Raw genomic sequence first — 20,517 nt, 5'->3', positions numbered from 1 at the left:
CTGTGCTATCAAAAGAAAGGCACTTCTAAAATTTTCATGTGAAGTGATTCTACTTATTTGATACTGCTTCTGGGAAGCATTTCCTACCAAAACAGTAGCTGCAACTTGCATGTACTAAATAAAGAACAAAAAAACAGCAAGTAACGGCTGACATTTTCAGAATGTTCTGCAATCTTCAGAAAGTTCAGGAGGAATACCTTACCTTTACACTGCGGAATAAGTCTTTTTCTCTCGCTGTTGCTTCTTTGGAATGCATGAAACTATGCAAGGCTGTTTTTGCAGCTGTAACAGAAATTAGAAGAATCTAGTTCTGTTCAGTCAAGAAATATTTAAAATGACAATTCAAAAAAGTTTTAAATACCTTTTCCCTTTTTCTGAACTCCAGGAGTAAGTTTCACTTTGTATCTTTAAAGAGGAATTGTATATGTTAATAAACAGATATTACAAACAACTTATAAATCACTGTTGTGACAGCTGCTTTAGGTAAATGGTGATGACTTACTTATAGTTTGTCATGGTGGTATAAGGGGCACATATTGGAATGGCAAACAGTAGTACATCTTCAGGATGTGGCTGCCCCGTCAAAGAGTCAAACAGATTTTCCTAAAAAGGGAAAACAAACAATTATTAAAGTAATTCACATCAGTTCTAAAAAGAAAAACTCTAAAACCTGTCAAAATAGTATCTTAGTGTATTTTTATCCTTTTCTGATTGATAGTCGTAAGCTCTGCTTTATAGCTCTGAAGAGCTTAAGACCAATTGGTGTTTAAATATATATTCTTGACTACTTATCATTTTTCCTAGCACAATGAGAAATGAGAACAATGATTTTCAAAACGGCACTCATAATCCATTTAAGAGAAAGGGAGAAAAAAACTTGCTGGGTGTTACTTGAGTTGTGGAAAACTACTATGGATTAAAATGAAACATGACAATGACCACAAATAGATTTAAACCCATTGCATGGAAATGGGACCGATACTTTGGCTAGACCAGTGGTTCTCAACCCGGGGGTTTTGCTCCAGAACAAACTGGAAAATGTCTGGAGATATTTTTGGTGGTCACAAATGGGGGAGAGGTGTGTGTGTGTGTGGGGGGGGGTGGTCAGGAATAAGAGCACTACTGACATCTAGTGGGTAAAGACCAAGGATGGGACAGCTACAACAGAATTATCCATCCCCAAATATTCATAGTGCTGAAGTGGAAAATTTCAGGACTAGACCTTCTCTCTTACCTTTTCCTAAGGAGAACTCTTAGGGCTTAGAGTTTCCCATTTGGTGGCTGCCTATAAGATTGCCCATATTTTTTTAAACAGTAAATTTAGAGACAAAATGCTTGGTACTACGTGCCATGAGCTCTTCTAAATGTTTTACATATGTTACCTTAGTTCTCAAAACAGCTCTCTCCTAGTAGGGACAATTATCATCCCCATTCTTCAGATGACAGAACAGGCACAAAGAATGATGTTTCCAAGTTTGCAATTATATGCAGCAAAGTTGGGATTCAAACCCAGCCTTGTCTTAGCCTTTTCAGTTTTAATTGTGTCAAACATTCTGGGAGTTGACGTGCAGTCAGAGTGTTGTGATAGGGATCCTGACAAAATCATACCTCGTTTCCCTGTTGATCCAGATCTTGCTCTTCCTGCTCCAAATATAAAATTTTAAAAGTCAGCTACAACTTACATCGAAATTCCACACCATTAAACACTATGAGAAAGAAACAGTGATTTAACAAGACTGCCACATCTAATTTTTGTGTTCTTCCATTTTCCAAGACTCTGACTGAATTAATTAGTGTCTAATAATTCAAAAAGCAATGCCATTCAAAGAGAAAAAGGATTGTTCTCTGAGGTTTGAAAAAAGGACTTTCTCATAGAGCAGCGATTTTTCAGCCTTTTCCATCTCGTGGCACACATAAAGTTAATTACTAAGGTTCTGTGGCACATCAAAAAATACATATATTGCTGATCTGACCAACAAAATAAGTATAATTTTGATTTATTCACACTGGGCAGCTATTGTGTTGGCTGTTGTCTTTTTTTTTTTTTAATCTAAGGGAAAAGAGGTCAGTGCTCCTGACTAAATAGTTAGGTATTACATGTTTTAAAAATTCTTGTGGCATACCAGTTGAAAATCTCTGCCATAGAGTATATGCTGAAGCGGTGAATGTTATAAGGACAATTTAAATGACAAATAGCCCTGGCCAATGTGGCTCGGTTGGGCATTATCCTGTGCACCGAAGGCTTGCTGGTTCAATTCCCAGTCAGGGCACATACCCAAGTTTCAGACTCAATCCCTAATACAGGGCGTGTAGGAGGCAGCCAATCGATGTTACTCTCTCACAATGATGTCTCTCTCTTTCTTTCTTTCTTTCTCTCTCTCTCTCTCTCTCCTCCCCCCTCTCCCTACCTCTATCTCTAAAAATCAATAAAAATTTTGTAAAAAGAAATAAAATAAAATAAAAATGACAAATAACTAAGCTTGGTGCATTTGCCGAGGAAAAAGAAAACAGAATTTTGATAAACAGAACTTTTATACTTTAGTCTCTGTTCAACAGTTTCAGGATAAATTTTCACATAGTAAGATAAGCTTATTTTTTGCTTACATTAAAAACCTATCTGGACATAACATGTCCATGAAAGAACATTCAAAATTAACACCTTTAATAAATACTTGTAAGTCTAAGGTTTACAGAATTACAAGTATGAGAACCGTAAACATTTGAGGACTGAAATGAATTTTAGTATTACTAAACAACAGGGGAAAATAGCAACACATTTAGAATCTCCATGAGCATTACCTGCACTCATGGAACACACAGTTAAAACCAAAGCTTTAACTGCTATAAATGAAAATACAGGCTGAATAAAAATTTTTACAAATTTAAGTCCTTTGCTCAGAATTTCAAGAAGATGTATGTATTCATGTAAGAAGATATACTTAGGGCTAGCCTTGTACTCATTTGATAGAATAACCATGCAACCATCTTAACTGGAAAAAATGTTAACTTCTCACTGGTTTTGAAATAAGGGCATTTGGCACTTTTAATTGTGTACCCACTCACAACATTATGTAAGATAACATAGCATCTATTCCTGTAGAAAAACCCCAAGAAGTGCAAATTTATTTTCTACTCAACAACAGTCCCAATTATTTAGTGAGTTCCCACCAGAATCAAATAAAGCCTGTTCCAGAAAACTGATTATTTTTAAAGACTTGTGATAAACTTTATCAACCATGAACACCACGATTTTTATATGTTTATGTACTGGAATTTTAGTCTTAAAGGTTTATTTCTAGGGTGACTTTCCATCAAGGATAGGGTTATTACTTGTCCTGGTTTTAGCACTGTTAAGTCCCATGTCCTGAGAACCCTAGAATGATTGGTCACCCTAAATAAGAAGCAAAAGCCCACATGTGTATGGTAACCTTACCTTGTCATCATGTGGATCATCTACAGCCAAGTCTTGTAACTCATGAGTTATAACCTCAAAGGATGGAATTTCTTTCTTTATGCTGTCTGAGACCCATAGTCCACCTCTAGGTTTCTGGGGCTGTTTCTTCACTGGTTCATCCTTCATTTTTCCTTTCTTCCCTTTCTTCCCTTTTTCTTCTTTATTTGAACCTGCAGACTTCAATTCATATAGGAAAGAAGTTAATGTCAGTATTTTCAATATTGTCACTATTTTAACAAAAGTGTATTGAATGTCTAGCATATATAATAGGCAAGGGTGTGGATGCCCTTGAAAAGCAAAGGAAGAAAATATTTTTAGATATTACTTACCCCCAGCAATTTCATAATGAGTTCACGGTCTTCTTCATCTTGGTCCTTGTATTTTTCCTTCATTTTTTTCATTTTACTCTACAAAATCAAAATATTTTTGTTGGAAAAATTTAGCAGTAAAAAAAAATGAGAAATGTTGGTAAAGAAAAATTGCTTCTTTAGTTCTCTTTCAAAAATGCTTATTGAGCAAGTAATCATTCTAAAGATAGATAAATTATAGTCCTCACCCCTCAAGGAATTTACCATCTGGTGGAAAAAGAAGATACATATAAAAGTATGAATAAATTAATGCAACATATTCTAAATATAGTAGAGGTACATACAAATTATTTCTAAGATAATTTTGAGAAAGACATTTCTTTGAGCTTGAGCAAGAATGGGGGGGGGAGGGGAAAATAAAGCAAAACTTGAAAGTCTTAAAGGAAATACATTTTATAGTATCTGAGAAAATAGGAAAAGCAAGATTATAAGGTAAAGACAAGACAGTAATAATAGCAAGTCATTGCATTAGGTTGCAGTCAGGATATACTAGTACATATAGAGGAGGAACGGGAAACAAGGCAGCACTGATAGGCTGGGTAGTTACTATCAAAGCTCTTAAGACTGAATTTCATCAATGGAACTAGTGAAATCTTTACTCAAGCTACATATCCAAATCATCCTAGTGCTTTTTAAAACTACAGACTTCTATCTAGGCCTCATCTTCAAAGATTAAGTAGGGCCCAAACAACAAATTCCTAATTTTTAAATGTTTCTTTAAACAGGACACATACACACATAAAAGACTGGTAAGTCTGACTCATTACAATTAACAAATGCTGCTCATCAAAAACCACTACTATAAAAGTGAAAAAAAAAAATCAAGTCTCAAAATGTGAAAAGTATTGGGCCCTGGTTGGTGTGCTCAGTTAGCTAGAGCATCATCCTGTGCACTGAAGGATTAAGGGTTTGATTCCTGGTCAGGGCACATACCCAGGGTGTGGGTTTGATTTCTGGTCGGGGTACATATGGGAGGCAACTGATGGATGTTTCTCACATCAGTGTTTCTCTCTTCCTCTCCCTCTGCTTTTTTCTCTAAAATGAATAAAACATGTCCTTGGGTGAGGATTAAAGCAATTTTTTTTAAAATGTGAGAAGTATTTGTAATATATCAATAAAAGACATATTCAGTATTTCAAAGAACTCAAAGTACTCAATATCATTAATCATCAGGGACATGCAAATTAAAGCAAAAATAAGATTTCAGTATATCTACACTTAAATGACCAAAAAATAACCTGACAATACCAAAAGTTAGTGAGGATCTGAAGCAACTGGAAAGCAACTGGAATTCTGACACAGTGCTTATTGGGAAAATGGCACATGTACTCTAGAAACGAGTATTATCTACTAAAACCAAACAACATGTACAATACAACCCAGCAATACTACTCCTCACTACAACACAACAGAATCGCATACTCGTGGATCTAAATGACATAGATACAAATGTCTATGAACAATACTGTAGACAGATACATTGTGGCAGCCATACAATGGAATGCTAATAATCAATGCCTGTGAACTACTTTTATATGCAACATGCATGACATACAATGTTGAGTGAAACATGCTGGACAAAAGAGTATATGACATGTTTTTTTTTTTTTATATAAAGTTCAAAAACAGGCAAAATAATCTACAGTGATTAAGAAGAATGTTTTTGGCCCAGCCAGTGTGGCTCAATGGTTGAGCATCGACCCAAGTGAACCAAGAGGTTACTGGTTCAATTCCCAGTCAGGGTAAATGCTGGAGTTGCGGGCTAGGTCCCCAGTAGGGGGCGTGCAGGAGGCAGCTGATCAAAGATATTTCTATTTATCCCTCTCCCTTCCTCTCTTTCTAAAAAAAATAAATAAATAAAAAAAATCAGTAAAAACATTTTTTAAAGAAGTAATTTTTTGGAATGGATACTATTTAGAAAGACTCAAGAGTTAGCTGTGCATTTTATTATATGTACATTATACTTCAAAAAGATCTTGAGAATAGCCCAGCCATTGTGGCTCAGTGGTTGAGCATCACTATGAACCAAGAGGTCATGGGCACATGCCCAAGTTGTGAACTAGATCCCCAGTGTGGTGCATACAGGAAGCAGCTAATCAATGATTCTCTCTCATCACTGATGTTTCTCTCTCTCTCCTTCTCCCTTCCTCTCTGAAATCAATAAAAATATATTAGAATAAATAAAATAAAAGACAGGAAAAAAACCTTGAGAATAAAATGAATAATATTACTAATAAATTGAACCAAGAAATGGAAAACCTGATAAAAGAACAGTTTCTTGGAAAATATGACTTAGGACAACCAACTGGAAAAAACAGAAAACGTGCATGGACCTATTATCACTAAAGAAATTGAATTAGTACTTAAAAAAACCTATCTTCAAAGCCCTAAATATTAGGCAGTTTTATAAGTAAATATTATTAAATTTCAAGGAACAAACAACCTCCATTTTATACAAGTCCTAGAGAGCAGAAAAGAGGAAAAAGTCCAAAATTTATTTCATGAAACTGGTATAACCATACCAAAACCACCCAAAGACAGTATAAGAAATTAGAGGGCAATTTAATAGATATTCTCAAGTAATTTACCACATTAACTGATTAAGGGAGTAAAAATAATACATGCAGAAAAGCATTCAATAAAATTTAATTCATCATTATTAAAAACTAGAGGCCCGGTGCATGAAAATTCATGTACTGGAGGGGGTTCCCTCAGCCCGGCCTGCCCCCTCTCACAATCCGGGAGCCCTCAGGGGCCGGAGGCGACCCAGTGGTCAGGGGAAGGCGATGCCCCCATCACACCACTGCTGCTGCCACTGCTGGCAGCGTAAGCCTCGGTGGGCCCTGGTTACCTGTGCCTCGGCCAGCCCTGGGCAGCTGGGCAGCCACCATCCGAGGCTTGCCTGCGCCTTGGGCTGGCCCTGGGTGGCTGGGGGGCTGAGGGAACTGGGGGACTCCAGAAGCAGGCGTGCAGAGCAGCTGGGCCTGCCCGGCCCTGGGCGGCTGGGCGCCGCCACCTTTGTGATGGCTTGAGGGTCAATTAGCATATTCCCTCTTTATTAGGATAACTCTTCATAAAGGATATCTACCAACAAGCTCTAAGACAACATGGTAAAAACCTTAGCTACAGTCCCCTTAAATGTAATTAACAAAGATGCACACTATTATTACCTCTATGCAACACTGTATAGTGATGTTTGAGACAGTGCAAAAAATGTAAGAAAAGCAGTAACAGATATTAGGATTAGAAAAGAAGGAAGAAAAGCCATCATCTGCAAGCAATGTGACTGTATACAGATGAAATATTTTAAAAATTCAGTAAGAATATGAAAAACTGTCTTCCCACATACCAGCAACTAATAACTAGGAAGTGAAAGTTCGAAAAATACGCCACTTTATTATAATTATAGTCTACATTCATGGACACGAAGACTCACTGTGGTAAAGATGATAGCTTTCCACAAAATAATCTAAAAATGTAATGTATTTTAGTAAAAATTTCATTAGGATTTGCCTTACAACTTAAAGTATCTGCAGAATTTCTCACTGTATAAACACCATATTGTTTGTTATTTTATATTATTGGTTATTTAAAATTCAGTTTTCTTGCTATTATAAATATCTTGATGAATATCCTTAGTATATATACATGATTTTTTAAAATATAAATTCCTAAAAGTAGAATTGCTGAGTCAAAGAGTAAGTACACTGTTGGGAGTCCTGATGGGAATTCCCATGCTGTGCACTCAAAACATTGAATGAGACTGAACACACATTATCTATTAATTTGATGGGTGAAAAAAACCCACCTTGTTTACATAATCATTTCTTCTTATCAGATTTGCTATTTGTCTTACAATTTTACTGATGGGTTCTTTTCTCCCCCTGGAATTTACTTTGGTATCTTTTTAAAACATGACTAGCCACTCACTAATTTTTAATATTCCATACCTTTCTAAACAATCAGTAATATTATTTCATCATATACTAAATTTTTAAGTATACAATTAATGGTCCTGTATCTAGGTTTTATTGTTTCACTATTCTATCTGCCTGTTTTTATAGCTGGTATTAACACCATACTGTTTTATAATTTTAACATTAAAGGTTTTACTACCTAGTAGGGAAATCTTCCAAGATTTCCTTAGCTATTCTCTAGTATTTACTCTTCCCTTTCATATGTGTAGTATGCTCCTTTACTTATTTGAGGCCCATTGGCAAAACAACAGGAAATTCTGATACTATTGATGTAGGAAAGTTCATTAAACATGATCTTTATTAAGACTTCAAAGGAATTTTTAAAAAAGGATACACTGATATACTGACAATCTCTTCTTTACACATTACAGCATTAAAAAAATATTTTTATTATTTTCAGAGAGGAAGGGAGAAGGAGAGAGAGAGAAACATGATGAGAGAAAAGATGAGAGAGAATCATTGACCAGCTGCCTTCTGCACACGCCCCACTGGGGACTGAGGCCACAACCTGGGCATGTGCCCTGACTGGAATCAAACCAGCAACCTCTTGGTTCACGGGTCAATGCTCAACCACCAAGCCACACTGACCAGGCTAGAATTATTATTATTATTTTGCCTACAGCATCTATTTCACGTAAATTTTAAAAATTTAAGGGGAACCTCACAACTTCATTTGTGAATCATATAGTACTAACTTTAGCAATTCACCCCAGCTCTTCCCATAAGTAGCCTGCGGTGACCTCTGAAAATGGTTGGCTGTTTCATCTGACCCAGCAAACCCAACAAAATCATGCAAATCAAGAGGTTCAAATCTTCGTGTTCACTTTAAGAACACTCATGGAACTGCCCAGGCCACCAAGAGTATGCATATCAAAAAGCCACCAAGTATCTGAACGATGTCACTTTACAGAAGCAATATGTGCCATTCCATTGCTACAGTGGTGCAGTTGGTAGGTGTGCCCAGGCCAAACTTGGGGCTGGACACGGTGAGTGGCCCAATAGAGTGCTGGGTTTCTGCTGCACACGCTTAAAAATGCAGAGAGTGATGCTGAACTTCAGGGTTTAGATGTAGATTCTCTGGTCATTGAGCACATCCAGGTGAACAAAGCTCCCAGGATGCAGCACAGAACTTAGAGCTCATGGGCAGATGAACCCATACACAAGCTCTCCTTGTCACATTGAGATGATCCTTCCTGCAAAGGAACAGACTGTTTCTAAACCAGGAGAGGAGCATAGAAGAAATGATATCCTAGAAGAAACTAAAGAAACAAAAACTTATGGCCCAGGAGTAAATTCAGAGTTAAATGCTAATAAAAGTAAAAAAAAAAACAATTCACCCCAAAGTTTTAATACCTTTTGTCCTCGTTTTACTGGCTGCACAGCTGGGGCATTTTTGCTTGTGTTCTGGTGTGTTTCAAGGTGTAGAGCATTTTCTTTTTCTTTGTCTTTTCCCTCTATCACTTCAAAATCCCCTAAGTCACTTGGAAGCTTTTTCTTCTTCAGTTCCCTAAATGTAAGTGAAACAAAAACATCTAATTCTTAGAATTTCAAATTCTTAGTGCCTAAAAAAATTACCTGGGGAAGGGAACATGTACAACGTATAACAGATCATGGCTTCCGCTTTACCTGATAATCACCAGCTACCATATACAAAAAAGCAATAATCATCACAAAGGAAAAAAGCTTAAAATTTTTCTTGCATGGATTTTTCATTCTTTCTGTCAGTCAGGCTCAACACTGTCTCCCTCGACTTACCCGTACTTAGTAGCTACATTCAGTCCCTTAACACCTTGACAGCCAGGCAACAGGATTTGTAGTCTTTGTAATTAACATGGCCTTGGCAGATTTTAGCTATTTATTTTATTTAAAAAATATATTTTTATTGATTTCAGAGAGGAAGGGAGAGGGAGAGATAGAAACATCAATGATGAGAGAGAATCATTGATTGGCTGCCTCCTGCATGCCCCACACTGGGAATTGAGCCCGAAACCCGGGCATGTGCCCTGACTTGGAATTGAGCAGTGACCTCCTGATTCATAGGTCGGTGCTCAATCACTGAGCTACAATGGCCAGGCAGATCTTAGCTATTTAATAAAATATCTGTTGAGTGATTGGCTGAATAAATGGATGAAAAAATAAGCAGATTAAGGATGAAAGGGAAATTCTATTGCTGTGATATTTTTCATGTTCAAACTCTTCTATTCCCAATGTCACTGTGGTAGGCCAGGTCCTCAGCACTTCCCACCCTGTTTTCCTCCAGGGATTTCCCCCAAAATCTTTTCTACATGAACTTCTAGATTAATTTTCCTTAACTATTTACCTATGTCACATTCTCATTAAAAATCTTCCAAAAGTCCTCTTCACGTTACTTTCAAGATAAAATCCAAAATACTTAGCTTGTCATTTTAAGTTTCCAATGTAAGTTCCACTTTGTCTATCTTACCTACCAGGTCACAAACATGAACTTTCTGCTCCTTTCACCTCCGTTTAGTCATCATTTCCTCAAAAGCACTATGCATATTGCTTCCAAATTCCCACTCCCTTGTGTTCATGTTAATTCTCCTTGATTGATGTCTCTGTATCTTCATTTACTTAAGTGCTAATATATTTTCAAGGAATACTTCACAGCAATTTCTTACTCCTCAACTACTGTATCAATTTCAGATAACACTATACTTGAGCCCTGAACAACACAGGTTTGCACTTAATATGCCCAGTAGAAGTAGACCCATGCAGTTCAAACCCGTATTATTTAAGAGTCAACTATATTTCAATCCGTGGTGAGGAATCCATAGATGCCGAGGCCAGACTGTAATTGTATGAGGATTTTTGACCCACGTTGTTCAAGGGTCAAATGTATTTACAGATTTATGGCTATTTCCTGAATGCAGGACTCAAAAAAGATTTGTTTGTTTGGTTTCTAGATTCATTTATTAAATTATTCATGTTTCAGTATGTCAACAATAACAGTCACTGTTCATAATGAAGTAAAGAGGGGCTCCTGGAATGTGGGTAGAGAGGTTGCTAGAGATAAATAAAGGAGGTTGTGGGAAGGAGGTAGACTAGGAAGGAGCACATGAGAAAGGTGAAGAATCCAAGTGCAGCGACAGCTGATGTGTGTATGGAAGTCAAGAGGCTCAATATAAACAATGGCCATAACTTTAAAGGGTGACTAACATCCCGGACAGAGAAGTAAAGTCAGTCAGGATTTTCCACCTTTACCTCCAAAACGAACTCTGTATCTTTATTTATTTATTTTAAAATATATATTTTATTGATTTTTTACAGAGAGGAAGAGAGGGAGAGGGAGAGGGAAAGAGGGCTAGAAACATCGATGAGAGACAAACATAGATCAGCTGCCTCCTGCACACTCCCTACTAGGGATATGCCTACAACCAAGGTACATGCCCTTGACTGGAATCGAACCTCAGACCCTTCAGTTCGCAGGCCCATGCTCTATCCACTGAACCAAACTGGTTAGGGCCGAACTCCGTATCTTTAAATCTCAGTGTCTCCATTCTTTTCCTAAATTGAGATTTGCCTTTCTCTCTGAGCTAAAAGAGTTGTTCAGTCTTTGGGAAGAGCTGCTTAATAAATGATCATCACTGAAATATTGACAATTTAAGGATTAGCAGTGGGGAAGAAAATACTTGGCATAATTTGAGTACCTAGTGGGTACTGTAGAAGAAGTTGCTGTTGAGTGGGGTAACTTCTTTTAATCTGTTTCAGGTTTAAAAGAAGCCAGATAACAGAGACAGGGTTGGGTGTACCTCATTAATACAGTAGCCACTTAGACATGTGGCTATCAAGCACCTGAAACATACCACGACGATGAGGAACTGAATTTTAAATTTTATATCATTCTCTTTTTAAAAAACAAATTTTTATTGTTGAAAGTATCACATATGTCCCCTTTTTTCCCCCATTGCCCTCTCCCCCCGAAGCCTTCATCACCCACAGTCTGTGTCCTTGGGTTTTGCTCAAAAGCTTCTTGATGGCATGAATTGTATATTTTACCTCTTTGTATACTAGCTTTAGTCTTTCTCACTTAGAGTGGTTGTCTCAGTTGTCCCATTTCTTCTGCCTCTACCTTTCTATTTGCCTGCTATATTTAAAAACGGACAACAGTGTGGTGACTACAGGTGGGGAGGAGAGTGGGGGGAGGTGGAGGAGGATATATGGGGGATAAATGGTGATGGGAAAAATAAAATACACTCATATCTGCATCCTTAAAAAAAAGTGTTTTCTCTTACGTAAAACTTTCCTAATTAATTTCAAGTGTTCCTACTTATTCTTGTCAATATTATCCTAAAATTAGTCTCTCAATTTAATACATTGCAATCACTATTATACATATATATGTAATAAAAGGTCTGTCTCAGGTCATATGACACATCTCACTGATTAAAGTATAAAACAGAAAAACCTCTTAGAGCTAAATATTAAAAATGAAATAAGATTTTATGCCCTAGCCTGTGTCGCTCAGTGGTTAGAGCATCAAAGGTTCGATTCCTAAACAAGAATGTGTTTCTGGGTTGTAGATTTGATCCCTGGCCTCTCCCTCTCCATCTCCCTTCCTCCCTCCCAGTCTCTCTAAAAATCAATGGGGGAAAAATATCCTCGGGTAAGAATTAACAAAAAAACCCAACAAAATTAAGTAAGATTTATGGCAAATCTTGGCAATTTTAATAAGGGAGGTCTTTGGAATAGCAAGGTGATCTGTCATAACTAAATTGTCGATAAAAAATAACTACATGCTTTTCAGTTAGATAATACAAATAAGTTTACCTTCTTTCCTTGGCTGACAAATGCCTCCGGCTCTGTAATTTATTGTCACTCTATTAAAAAGAAAAACAAATACAAAGAATATCACTACCAATTTTTCAAAAAATAAAACTGGGTGGAGAAACCAAGATGGCGGCATAGGTAAACACCTAAACTGCTGCCTCGCAAAAAAATTTCAAAACTACAACTAAAAGACAAAATGGACATCATCCAGAACCACAGGAAGGCTGGCTGAGGGGAAATTCTACAACTAGAAGGAAAGAGAAAAGCACACTGAGACTCAGAGGAGCTGCAGGAGGTAGAGGTACTGAGATGTGTGCATACGCGCGCGAAGAGGACTGGCAACTGAGTGCGCGGATGGCTTTCTCAAGCGGGAGGGAGACAAAAGCTCCCGACTGCACTGAACTCTAGTTCCGGGCAAGACTCTGGGGAGCCAGACTCATACGGGGTGAAACTGGACTGTCAGGAAAGAGAAAAGCACACTGAGACTCAGAGGAACTGCAGAAGGCAGAGATACAGAGACGCGTGCGCAGAGAGGGCGGGCAACTGAGTACGCGGCTGGCTTTCTCAAGCAGGAGGGAGACAAAAGGTCCCGACTGCACTGAACTCCAGTTCCGGGCGAGACTCTGGGGACCCAGACTCATCCGGGGAGAAACTGGACTGTCTGGCAGTGGGCGGAACTCGAGGGTGGCTTTCTCTCAGAGCTGCTTGCAGTGATTACCACGGGACACTGAGACACAGGGGCCTATTAGGGCAGGGCTGACAGGAAACCAATGCTGTCTGCTCCGCCCTAAGACTCCGCCCCATTCAAGCTGAGCACAGAGGCTTTTGGAAGTCTTCTCCCATAAGGGTGTCTCCAGCACAGAAGTTCTCCCAGCGTAGACACAGCTGATCCTCACAGCCAACTGGCCTGCAGGTCAATTCCTCCCAGGGATACCAACAACAATCAAGGCTTAACTACAACAAGACTGTGCACATAGCCCATAAAAGGGGTGCACCAAGAGTGTCCACCTCAGGTAACTGGGGAGGCTGAGCCACTGGGCCCTATAGGACACCTAGCACACAAAGCCACTCTATCAACTCAGGGAAGCAACCAAAATGTGGAGACAAAGAAACAGATCACAAATGAAAGAAATGAAGGAAAGCAAATGACTTACAGAGTTCAAAACCACAGTTATAAGGTTTTTCAAGAATTTTCTAGAAAAAGCTGGTAAATTTAGCAAGACCCTCGAGGATATGAAAAAGGACCAACTAGAAATTAAGCATACACTGATTGAAATAAAAAATATTATACAGAGATCTAATAGCAGACTAGAGAATCGCAAAAATCAAGTTAAAGATTTGAAATATAAAGAAGCAAAAAACACTCAACCGGAAAAGCAAAAAGAAAAATAAATCCAAAAATATGAAGATAGTGTAAGGAGCCTCTGGGACAACTTCAAGCATACCAACATCAGAATTATGGGGGTGCCAGAAGAAGAGAGAGAGCAAGATACTGAAAACCTATTTGAAGAAATAATGACTGAAAACTTCCCCCACCTGGTGAAAGAAATAGACTTACAAGTCCAGGAAGCGCACAGAACCCCAAACAAAAGGAATCCAAAGAGGACCACACCAAGACACATCATAATTAAAATGCCAAGAGCAAAAGACAAAGAGAGAATATTAAAAGCAGCAAGGGAAAAACAGTTAGTTACCTACAAGGGACCACCCATACGATTGTCAGCTGATTTCTCAACAGAAACTATGCAGGCCAGACGGGAGTGGCAAGAAATATTCAAAGTGATGAATAGCAAGAACCTACAACCAAGATTACTATACCCAGCAAAGCTATCATTCAGAATTGAAGGGCAGATAAAGAGCTTCACAGATAAGAAAAAGCTAAAGGAGTTCATCACCACCAAACCAGTATTATATGAAATGCTGAAAGGTATTCTTTAAGAAGAGGAAGAAGGAAAAGGTAAAGATAAAAATTATGAACAACAAATACTTATCTATCAATAAGTGAATCTAAAAATCAAGTGAATAAAAAAATCTGATGAACAGAATAAACTGGTGAATATAATAGAATCAGGGGCATAGAAAGGGAGTGGGCTGACAATTCTCGGGGGGAAAGGATATGGGGGGTGCGTGAAGAAACTGGATAAAAATCATACACCTATGGATGAGGACATTGGGGTGGGTAAGGGCAGAGGGTGGGGTGGGAACCAGGTGGAGGAGAGCTATGGGGGAAAAAAAAGGAACAATTGTAATAATCTGAACAATAAAGATTTATTAAAACAAACAAAAAAAAAACCCACAAAAAATAAAACTGAAAAGTAGAAAATTATTCTATTCACTGAAAAGGACATGTTGTTCTTCATAAAACTTAGAAAACAGCTTACCATATTAGAAGATTCTTCTTTTGAAGCCAATTTCTGGAGGGGCCTATGAAAAGAGGAATCCACTGACTAGCCTGTAGAAGGCATGTATTTACAAAGTCCCAAAACATTCCCATATCGTACCCTTAATTACTGACAATCCTACAAATTTTCAAATTATAAAAACAAAATCTAATTGCTTACTTATTTCCTCACGCTTTTAAATATATTCTTAAATAGCTGACATCTATTGAACACTTACTATGTACCAGGCACAGCTAGATGCTTTACATGCATATTATATTCACCAAAATCCAATGAATCAGATAATAATTTTCACCAAGAAGAAAATTGAAGCTTAGACATAAAGCAACTTGCCCAAGGATACACCCTGAGACTCAATTCTGATCTGACTACTAAGCCATTCTTATCTACTCCAATGATAATGCTTTTATAACTATGGTATTGTTAATTTGGTCATCAGTTAAAGACATTAAAGACTCAAACACCTTATTTTTTTCATGGCAATGCCTTTCTTATATTATTAGCATTTATAATCGTTTACTTATTTCTATTTTGACCTAGTTTAGTCAATTTGTATTTACTGTATTTTTCCATCCTGGGTCCTGGGAATTTCTTGAGAGACCAGACCTCCAAATCAAATTGTAAAAAATATAATAAAGTCACAGAACAGAGTAAAAGTACTAAGGTCAATTCTTAGTATTATCTTTTTAAAGATTAACTCGTCATCATTCCCAACTTACAAAATAAAACTTACAATTATAGTTTTAAAATTACCTCTGGGACTGAAGGTGGGACAAGTCAATGGTAGTATCAGGATAATTTAATATCTCTCCCCCTTCATCTTTCATTTCACCAACAGATTCATGATCTTTTACTACCTCTTCAGATTCTCCTTCATCTTCGGAGCTTTCTTCCTGCATTAGTTCTTCATTTAGCTCATCTCCACCACTATGAATATTAATACCCTCCTGGTCAACCTGAGACATGAATTCCACTTCCACAAGAGTTTCCTGTAATTCCTCTTTATCTTCTTCACTGCTACTGTCTCCTCCATCTATAGAATTACCATCAGAAAAGTCAGAGTGCTATCACCACAAAAAGCTAGATGATTTCCTTGAAAACTTCAAAAAATATTCTACTGATTCCGTTTCTCCAAAAGATTACCAGGAAATGCCTGTTCATCCCCACAGTTTTCTCTGATTCACACAAAAGGATACTCTGTACCATGAATTGGTTGGAATAAATGATCTCCAATACACTTTACCACAATAAACTTCTTGGACATTGCAAAAGCCTAAGCAACCAAACGACCAAATGACTGGTTGCTGTGACGTGCACTGACCACCAGAGGACATACACTCAACACACAGGATCGGGCTCCCTCCTGTCTGGATTGGACCTTTAGGGATCAGTCTCCCTCCTGTCTGAATCGGGTCTGTAGGGATTGGGCCGAAACTGGCTATCTGACATCCCCCGAGGGGTCCCGGATTGCGAGAGGGCACAGGTCAGGCCAAGGGACCCCATCAGTGCACAAATCCATATACCAGGCCTTTAGTTTCTAAAATAAAAACTATAACTTGTCTTTGTTAGGGTATTTCCAAAAAGGAGGACCACAGAGTTCTACAAATTCTGTTGCTTTTATTATAATTTGCACGTGAGAACTGAAATTAGATAACATGGTATATAACTGGCACACAGCATGTGTTCACACTCTGGCAAGAGAAATACTATCTAGTAATATTGTCTAGTTGCCTCACCTATAAAATGAGATACCACCACCCACCTGACAAGGATGGATTTGAGAATTCAATAAAATATAATGTAAATAAAGCACTTTATATAGTATCAGGAACAGATTGAAAATTTTAAAAAAAGAGACTTGTTACAACAGTAGTCGTAAATGAAACAATGCAATATTACTCACAAAAAAGAATGATCCCACGAGAAAGATAACTATAACTTAGATATTTTCTTTAGTTCATTCAGGTAGATAGGTAAATTTATTCTAGTAACCATAGTTGCTCTCCACTAGAAGCAAATATATTATTAAATCAAGCTAAATTACCTTAAAGAAAATTGTACTTGTTATGAACTCATCTTTGCATCACTTCTAAACCCTCAAGTAAGTGCTCATTCATATTTATGAATTACGCAATAAATACTGAAGTTTTATTATATAAATATGTGCTCAAGTGTATTAGTTATGGATCTAATTACTTTATAATTCACTAGGATTATAAGCATATTTAACATGTCCCAAAACAAAATTCAGTAAATAAAACTTCAATTATCCAAAAGGAGCTATAATTTTCTAAGTAAGAATTTAGAACCAAAACTAGACAATAGAAAACATTATTAGGTACTTTATTAAAGTATGTAAACTACCTAGTTGTTCCATTTCTTCTGATATGAGTTCACTTGTGCAACTCGCCAATGTCTCCATGTCTTCATCTTGCACTCTGACTTTTCGTTCACCTCGGTGTCTCCAAACACAAGACTCATCTACCTATGGAAATAATACCTTTTCATTGATGGAACTTTAAGTGAGGCTAATGAAAATCAGAAAAAAAAAATAAAAATAATGAAGAGCCTGGCCGGTATGGCTCAGTGGTTGAGCATTGACCCTTAAACCAGAGGGCATGGTTTGATTCCTGGTCAGGGCACAAGCCTACGTTGCAGGAGGCAGCCAATCAATGATTCTCATCATTGATGTTTCTATCTCTCCCTAAAAATCAGTAAAAACATATTTAAAAAAAATAATAATGAAGAAGATGAAGAGTACCTTAAAGAGGAAGCTAAACCCCAGCATTAGATATGACGGAGGAAGGAAATTCTTTTTTCCTACAAAAGATAATGTACATAAATGTTTTACAAATCTGTTTTCTTCATTATATGCTTGCAAGGTATCTGACACCAATGGTTACACTTGTTTTGTCTTTCTCTGTCAAGAGGAACATTTCCCATTTACAGAAATTGGCATTATGTAAGGAACAGGAATTAAGATAGAAAAATATGATTGTTTGCTCTCATCCTTTGGGTTAATCAGACCCTGAATAATCATTTTTTAGGAAAAAAGGTCATGTTATACTTTCTTACCCTTATAACTTTAAACTATGTGAAGTACAGTCTCACCAATAAAAATATATATGGAGATGACATGACAAATGCTAAATTTGCCACAGCATAGTAATTTTTCTTATTTCATAACAGACTTCAAATGTATGAAATCAAGACAAGAGTCTGTTCTGACAATATTAGCAGATGGTCCTCAAACCAGTTCCTATAACCCACTGACAATCATTACCTCTTATCATGAAGCTTCCTGTTGTCAAATATTCTCCAGTTGGTGCTGTTTTAGACACCTGAGGGACACAGTAATACATTATACTTTTGTCTTAAGAAATAGTTTAAAAATTATTTTCAATGAAGAAAGTCATATTCAAGTAAGCAGTGTTATGTCCTGCAAAGTTTACAAATTTAGCAAAAATTATCAACGCTGATGGTATACCTCTCTTCAATGATAAACATACCCTTTGCTGTAACAATGAAAAAAACAACAACAAAGAACATACTACAACAGTGGTCAGCAAACTCATTAGTCAATAGAGCCAAATATCAACAGTACAACGATTGAAATTTCTTTTGAGAGCCAAATTTTTTAAACTTAAACTTCTTCTAACGCCACTTCTTCAAATAAGACTCGCCCAGGCCGTGGTATTTTGTGGAAGAGCCACACTCAAGGGGCCAAAGAGCCGCATATGGCTCATGAGCCGCAGTTTGCCAACCACTGTACTAGAACATACTACATCGATAATTTTCAAATGTCTTGGATTAGAGCCAGAACTGGGCCACACTGTTCCTCTAGTGTGAGATATAACAAAGAAGTAGTTTAGTAAGTTTACCATACAACTATACTTAGTAAAATAAAACTATATTAAATAAAATTCTTTTTTGAGATACTCTTTTTGATAATAAAATAATCTTTTACTTTAGGAAATAAAAATGATAGCAGGTTTTAAAATATATTCTAATTTGAAAAAATAGGAAGTGAGCAAGATAATTCCACAACTAAAAATATATCATACTAGAGATCCGGTGCATGAAATTCGTGCACGGAGGTGGGGGGGTCCCCTCAGCCCAGCCTGCACCCTCTCGAATCCGGGACCCCTCGGGGGATGTCCAACTGATGGTTTAGGCCCGATCCTGGGCATCGGGCCTAAACCGGCAGTCGGACATCCCTCTCACAATCCTGGACTGCTGGATCCTAATCACTCACCTGCCTGCCTGCCTGGTCACCTCTAACTGCCCCCGCCCTGCTGGCCTGATCGCCCCTCACTGCCTCTGTGTGCTGGCCTGATTGCCCCTAACTGCCCCTCCTGCCGGCCAGGTCACCCCCAATTGTCCCCTCTCTGCCAGCCTGGTTGCTCCTAACTGTCCCCCCGTCAGCCTGGTCACCCCTTACTGTCTCCCCTGCTGGCTTGGTTGCCCCTAACTGCCCCCCCTGCCAGCCTAATCGCCCCCAACTACCCCCCCTGCTGGCCTGGTCGCCCCACACAGCCTGCTGTTCAGTCGTTTGGTCATTCCTCACTAACCCCCCCGCCGGCCTGGTCGCCCCACGCAGCCTGCTTGTTCAGTCATTTGGTCATCCCTTACTAACCCCCCTGCTGGCCTGGTCATAGGCAGCCATCTTGTGAGGGCATGATGGTCAATTTGCATATTACATCTTTATTATATAGGATATCTGTGAAACCTCTAAATCTGAGAGTATCTTTATTAATCATAGTTATGCAAGGGATTAAAAACATACTAAAAAACCTACTCATAAAAGAATTAAAGTCACTTTTATAACAAGACTGAGGCAGAAAACCTAATCTCAGAAGTGATATTAATTTCCTAAAAATCCAGTATCACTGCATAGCAGAAAATAATATAATATAAAAATGAAACAAAAATGTAAGGAAGGATAATGGTATTGAATTCTTTTTACCACATGCTTTTGGACCTTACAAAAGTATATCACTATCTATCATCTATCTATCTATCTATCTATCTATCTATCTATCTATCTATCTATCTATCTATATAAAAGGCTAATATGCAAATGGTTCTATCTATATAAAAGGCTAATATGCAAATTGACCCCATGGGAGTTTGACCAGGAGTTTGATCACTCGCTATGATGTACGCTGACCACCAGGGGGCGGCGCGGAACAAAGGAAGGCCCCGGCTGGCAGCTGGGGAAGGCAGGCCCTGGATAACAGCCAGCAACTGGGGAAGGAAGGCCGCGGCCAGCAGCCGGAAGGCCCCGATCGGCCCTGATCACAGGCCAGGCACGGGACCCTACCCGTGCACAAATTTCATGCACTGGGCCTCTAGTTAATTATAATTCTTGAAAATGTGTATCAATAGCAGTGTGAAGTCAAATGTGGAATGAAGTATCATCACAAAAAATAGCATAACCATAAAGAAGGATAATCACTAGCCCTAGCTGGTTTGGCTCAGTGGATAAAGCGTCAGCCTGTGGACTGAAGAGTCTCAGGTTTGATCCC

General features: G+C 38.0%; 1 protein-coding gene and 1 pseudogene across 6 annotated transcripts in view; one reads left to right on the top strand and one right to left on the bottom strand.

Moving 5' to 3' along the window:
• Window positions 1–20,517, bottom strand: part of NEMF (nuclear export mediator factor) — a 76,848-nt gene that overhangs the window by 654 nt on the left and 55,677 nt on the right. For 4 of the 5 annotated variants that reach the window (XM_080656586.1, XM_080656588.1, XM_080656589.1 and 1 more), the window contains 13 exons: window positions 18,273–18,330; window positions 17,751–17,809; window positions 17,354–17,474; window positions 15,743–16,022; window positions 14,969–15,011; window positions 12,588–12,637; window positions 9,153–9,306; window positions 3,784–3,861; window positions 3,434–3,631; window positions 1,609–1,644; window positions 503–603; window positions 362–405; window positions 203–282 (listed from right to left, as the gene is read on the bottom strand). In XM_080656586.1, coding sequence (XP_080512712.1) covers window positions 203–282; window positions 362–405; window positions 503–603; window positions 1,609–1,644; window positions 3,434–3,631; window positions 3,784–3,861; window positions 9,153–9,306; window positions 12,588–12,637; window positions 14,969–15,011; window positions 15,743–16,022; window positions 17,354–17,474; window positions 17,751–17,809; window positions 18,273–18,330 — 1,302 coding nt within the window. The remainder of the gene's footprint in view (window positions 1–202; window positions 283–361; window positions 406–502; window positions 604–1,608; window positions 1,645–3,433; window positions 3,632–3,783; window positions 3,862–9,152; window positions 9,307–12,587; window positions 12,638–14,968; window positions 15,012–15,742; window positions 16,023–17,353; window positions 17,475–17,750; window positions 17,810–18,272; window positions 18,331–20,517) is intronic. The other variant, XM_080656587.1, reaches the window with a different exon arrangement.
• On the top strand, window positions 8,552–9,091 carry LOC308255164 (large ribosomal subunit protein uL22-like; annotated as a pseudogene). The gene has a single exon. The product of its transcript is annotated as a large ribosomal subunit protein uL22-like (transcript).

This window comes from Plecotus auritus, assembly GCF_963455305.1.
Source record: "Plecotus auritus genome assembly, chromosome: 1".
NCBI classification, from domain to species: Eukaryota; Metazoa; Chordata; class Mammalia; order Chiroptera; family Vespertilionidae; genus Plecotus; species Plecotus auritus.
The sequence above is the reverse complement of the archived record's forward strand: the minus strand, read 5'-3'. Positions and strand labels throughout refer to the sequence as shown.